General features: G+C 45.6%; 1 protein-coding gene across 1 annotated transcript in view; it reads left to right on the plus strand.

The window, feature by feature from the left end:
* Positions 1-1982: 1982 nt before the first annotated feature.
* Positions 1983-5424, plus strand: part of LOC120630601 — a 5197-nt gene continuing 1755 nt past the window's right edge. The window contains exons 1-2 of the mRNA XM_039899865.1: positions 1983-3076; positions 3222-5424. The exon at positions 3222-5424 is cut by the window's right edge and continues 1755 nt beyond it. Coding sequence (XP_039755799.1) covers positions 1983-3076; positions 3222-5424 — 3297 coding nt within the window. The remainder of the gene's footprint in view (positions 3077-3221) is intronic.

Consider the following 5424-nt stretch of genomic DNA (forward strand, 5'->3'; position numbering starts at 1 on the left):
CCTAACCTAACCTAACCTAACCTAACCTAACCTAACCTAACCTAACCTAACCTAACCTAACCTAACCTAACCTAACCTAACCTAACCTAACCTAACCTAACCTAACCTAACCTAACCTAACCTAACCTAACCTAACCTAACCTAACCTAACCTAACCTAACCTAACCTAACCTAACCTAACCTAACCTAACCTAACCTAACCTAACCTAACCTAACCTAACCTAACCTAACCTAACCTAACCTAACCTAACCTAACCTAACCTAACCTAACCTAACCTAACCTAACCTAACCTAACCTAACCTAACCTAACCTAACCTAACCTAACCTAACCTAACCTAACCTAACCTAACCTAACCTAACCTAACCTAACCTAACCTAACCTAACCTAACCTAACCTAACCTAACCTAACCTAACCTAACCTAACCTAACCTAACCTAACCTAACCTAACCTAACCTAACCTAACCTAACCTAACCTAACCTAACCTAACCTAACCTAACCTAACCTAACCTAACCTAACCTAACCTAACCTAACCTAACCTAACCTAACCTAACCTAACCTAACCGAGTGATTTCATTCAAGAAATTGACTACTAAACACACTTACCGCCGCTCCTGGTCGAGACTTTTTACGAGTCCACTGTCGGGGTGCGATTCCTGGCCTTCTGCGCCACCCTGCAAAAAGAAAAATAATTAATTTCACTGGAAAATTTTTGGACTTTTTCCGAAAATTTTCCGAGTTTCTAAATTTTCAAACAAAATTTCCACATAAGCGTGTGCTCCTCACTGGACTGCACGACACCCGCACGCGCGAGAGCGGCGCGCACGCGAATTTCGCACACTTTAGACTGTCTAAAAAGACAAAAATTTTGAACCGAGGCTTCATAGGCCCTACAAAACTGCCATACTTTGAGTGATTTCATTCAAGAAATTGACTACTAAACACACTTACCGCCGCTCCTGGTCGAGACTTTTTACGAGTCCACTGTCGGGGTGCGATTCCTGGCCTTCTGCGCCACCCTGCAAAAAGAAAAATAATTAATTTCACTGGAAAATTTTTGGACTTTTTCCGAAAATTTTCCGAGTTTCTAAATTTTCAAACAAAATTTCCACATAAGCGTGTGCTCCTCACTGGACTGCACGACACCCGCACGCGCGAGAGCGGCGCGCACGCGAATTTCGCACACTTTAGACTGTCTAAAAAGACAAAAATTTTGAACCGAGGCTTCATAGGCCCTACAAAACTGCCATACTTTGAGTGATTTCATTCAAGAAATTGACTACTAAACACACTTACCGCCGCTCCTGGTCGAGACTTTTTACGAGTCCACTGTCGGGGTGCGATTCCTGGCCTTCTGCGCCACCCTGCAAAAAGAAAAATAATTAATTTCACTGGAAAATTTTTGGACTTTTTCCGAAAATTTTCCGAGTTTCTAAATTTTCAAACAAAATTTCCACATAAGCGTGTGCTCCTCACTGGACTGCACGACACCCGCACGCGCGAGAGCGGCGCGCACGCGAATTTCGCACACTTTAGACTGTCTAAAAAGACAAAAATTTTGAACCGAGGCTTCATAGGCCCTACAAAACTGCCATACTTTGAGTGATTTCATTCAAGAAATTGACTACTAAACACACTTACCGCCGCTCCTGGTCGAGACTTTTTACGAGTCCACTGTCGGGGTGCGATTCCTGGCCTGCTTGTCCACCCAACCCGCCCTATATCGGTTACTGTGGGTATAAGAGAGGAGCAATACCATAAAGAGACCGCCAAAAATTTTTATTGACATATCTTGGTTTTGCTCCCAGGCATTTTGTTAGTGACAGTTTGGGTTGCTCTATACACAGCCCAAACCAAATAAGTATTTCTTAATAGATGACTTGAGGGCTTTGTACACCCTCGAAAATTAGGTAAGGTAGGTAATTTAGTCTTATTAAATATAATCTTTGACACTTTGGGTTGCTCTGCGTAGCTATCATTATGTTTGGATGTGGCCATAGAACTCCCACAAAACCTGGTACGCAAGAAGAGAGGTCCGCCACTTCGATGTCAGAAGGGCAAGTGGTTGGCGAGGTCAACCGCTTAAATCGCCTTTCCCTACAGGAAGAGCCGGAAATCACCTCAAAACCTGAGTCTCCAAACCCTGTATCACAAAATGCTCCGCTGGGCCACTCGAAACCGGTAAAGAAGGTCGTGGCAGCACAGGGACTTAGCGCAGTGAGCCAGAAGAAAGGTGTGCTTTTTGAGGTGAAGATCGGCTCCCCCGACCAGGGAATCACAAAAGCCCAAGGACGGTTGAAGGAAGCCAAAGCTTGTGTTGCAAAGGTGAAGGCGCAACTAAATAGCTCTCGGAATACAAAAACCGAAATTAAAACCGAGGTAACACAGGCAGTGGAAAGGCTTTACCAGTTGATGAAAGAGGCGGAGATCGCAAAGACTCCGCCTCTCTCCTCAACTCGTGAAGGAGAAAACCCTAAAGTACCACTAGGAAGAAAATTTAGAGTGACTGATGAAAACCAAAGCCAAGCGGAAGAAACTATAAAGAACGATGACCTCGCAAAGAGGCTGGAGGAGCACTCTAAGGTTCTTAGGGAGAATACCGAGGAGTTACTTAAACTGCAAAAGAAAATGAAGAAGTTGCAGGAAGAAGGACCAACTTACGCAAATGTGGCAGCTGGCAGAAATACAAAGCGCCCAACTGAGCAGGTAGCACTACATTCAGTCGTGGTCACCTCCAAAGATGAGGAAGAGACAGGGGAAGAGGTGTTAAACAGAATAAGGGTTGCAATCAACGCTAAGGAAGGAGGGGTACAGATCGAAAAAGTCAGGAAAGCGAAGGATAGGAAAGTTATAGTGGGATGTGGAACGAAAGAGCAAAGGGATAAAGTATTGCACAGATTGAGGGAATCTGGAGACCACCTTATAGCAGAGGAGATTAAAAATAAAGATCCCCTAGTCGTACTCAAGGATGTCCTGCAGTATAATACCGATGAGGACGTCCTAAGGGCATTAAAGAATCAAAACCAATCCATTCTAAAAGCCCTGAAAAGTGATGAAAATAGAATGGAGATAAGGTTTAGAAAAAAGTCACGGAACCCTCTAACTTGTCATATTATTATGAGAGTGTCCCCTAAACTATGGGCGATTATGACAACGGAAGGCGCAGTGCATATTGACCTACAGAGAATAAGAGTTGCAGACCAATCTCCACTCATTCAGTGCTCAATATGCCTGGGTTACGGCCACTCCGGAAGATTCTGCAAGGAGACCCAGGAAAAATGCAGTCACTGCGGAGGACCCCACAAGTGGGCGGAGTGTGAGGCTCGACTCGCTGGTAATTCCCCAATATGTTGCAACTGTAGCAGCGCAAAACTCATTGCGACGAATCACAACGCCTTCAACCAGGAGTGCTCTATTAGGCGGAAGTGGGATGCCTTGGCCCGTGCTTCCACAGCATATTGCTAAGGGCACCCCTGTTGACCAAGTAGTAAACCGCGTTACCACACCGACCCAACCCACAAAACTTTTCAAGGTAGTTCAGGCCAACCTACAAAGGAAATACCTGGCCACTGCAGAGGTAATGCACGAAGCCAACCGAAGGAAAGTGGCTATTGGGCTGCTCCAGGAGCCATATGTGGGCGGTTCGAGGTGTATGAAACGTTATGGAGGTGTAAAAATCTTTCAGAGCGCAAATCAGGGAGACGGAACAGTCAAAGCAGCCATCGCTATATACGACCAGCACCTAGATGTTATACAGTATCCGAAACTCACCACAAACAACATCGCCGTGGTAGGCATCCGAACATGCGCCTGGGAGATCACCGTGGTTTCATACTATTTTGAGCCCGACCAGCCGATAGAGCCATACCTGGAGCAGCTCAAGCAAATACAGAAGGAGCTGCAACCAAAAAACCTTCTTATAGGAGGAGATGGAAACGCCAAGAATACCTGGTGGGGCGGTGACGTAATCGATTGGAGAGGTGAAGAAATGTACGGTACGTTAGGTGAAATGGGTCTTCAGGTGCTAAATGATGGAAATATCCCCACATTTGATACTGTCAGGGGTAACAAACGTTACTGCAGTCATATCGATGTCACGGCCTGCTCTATTGAGATGCTTAGCTTGATTGAGGACTGGAGAGTGGACGAAACAATAGCAAGCTCTGATCACAACACTCTGACCTTCAGCATCAGACTGATTAAAGCTAATGGAATGAACATACAGAGAACGACACGACTTTATGGTACAAAAAAGGCTAATTGGACACAGTTTTGTGAGAAACTGGACCAATTAATAGAGGAACGTGCCATAAATACAGATAAAGTAAAAAACGTTATGAACATAAGGGAATTGGACTCTCTTGCGGAAGGGTATACGACAGTGGTACAAAAGACCTGTGAAGACACCCTTGCGAAAAAGATGTCTAAAGAGAAACTTACCTTGCCCTGGATGTCCGACGAGTTGCACAGGCTGAAGAAAAAGGTCCTCACCAAGAAGCGACGAATTCGTTGCGCAGCACCGGTCCGAAGGAAAAAAGTCATCAAGGAGTACCTGAAAGAAAAAGAAAAATATGAGATTGAAGCTAAGGCTGCACAAACTGAAAGCTGGAAAGGTTTTTGCACGAGACAGGATAAGGAAGGAGTTTGGGAAGGTATCTACAGAGTGATAGGAAGGACCGCCAAACGGCAAGAGGACCTGCCCCTGGAAAAGGATGGGAAGATGTTTGACCTGCGGGATTCCGCAAGAATACTGACCGAGGCTTTCTACCCAGACGACTCAATGGAGGGCGACTCAACGCACCACAAACATATAAGAGAGGAGGCCGACCGTGTAAACGTCGAGTCTCGTGATGAGCATCGGGACCCGCCATTTACGATGGTAGAGCTCCGAAACGTCGTCAAGAGTTTTAATCCAAAAAAGGCGCCTGGTGCGGATGGCCTCACCGCCGACATCTGTAGTCACACCATATTCCGGAATCCAGAGTTTTTCCTAGCACTGGTCAACAAATGCCTGGAGCTGGCACATTTCCCACCCATCTGGAAAGAAGCTGCAGTGGTGGTCTTGCGCAAACCCGGAAAGGATAATTATACAAACCCTAAATCATATAGACCAATAGGATTGTTACCAGTGATGGGTAAAATTTTGGAAAAGCTGATCGTGGGTAGACTGAAATGGCACATTCTTCCGCGAATCAGTACTCGCCAATATGGATTTATGCCCCAAAAGAGCACCGAGGACTCCCTCTATGACTTAGTGAACTACATACGCCAGAAGATAGAGGCAAAAAAGATAGTTGTCGTGATCTCACTGGACATAGAGGGAGCATTCGATAACGCATGGTGGCCTGCGATAAGAGTCCGGTTGGCTGAGGAAAAGTGCCCCATTAACATACGAAGAATGCTTGACAGCTACCTACGAGAT

Source organism: Pararge aegeria, chromosome 16 (genome assembly GCF_905163445.1).
Source record: "Pararge aegeria chromosome 16, ilParAegt1.1, whole genome shotgun sequence".
Lineage (NCBI taxonomy): Eukaryota > Metazoa > Arthropoda > Insecta > Lepidoptera > Nymphalidae > Pararge > Pararge aegeria.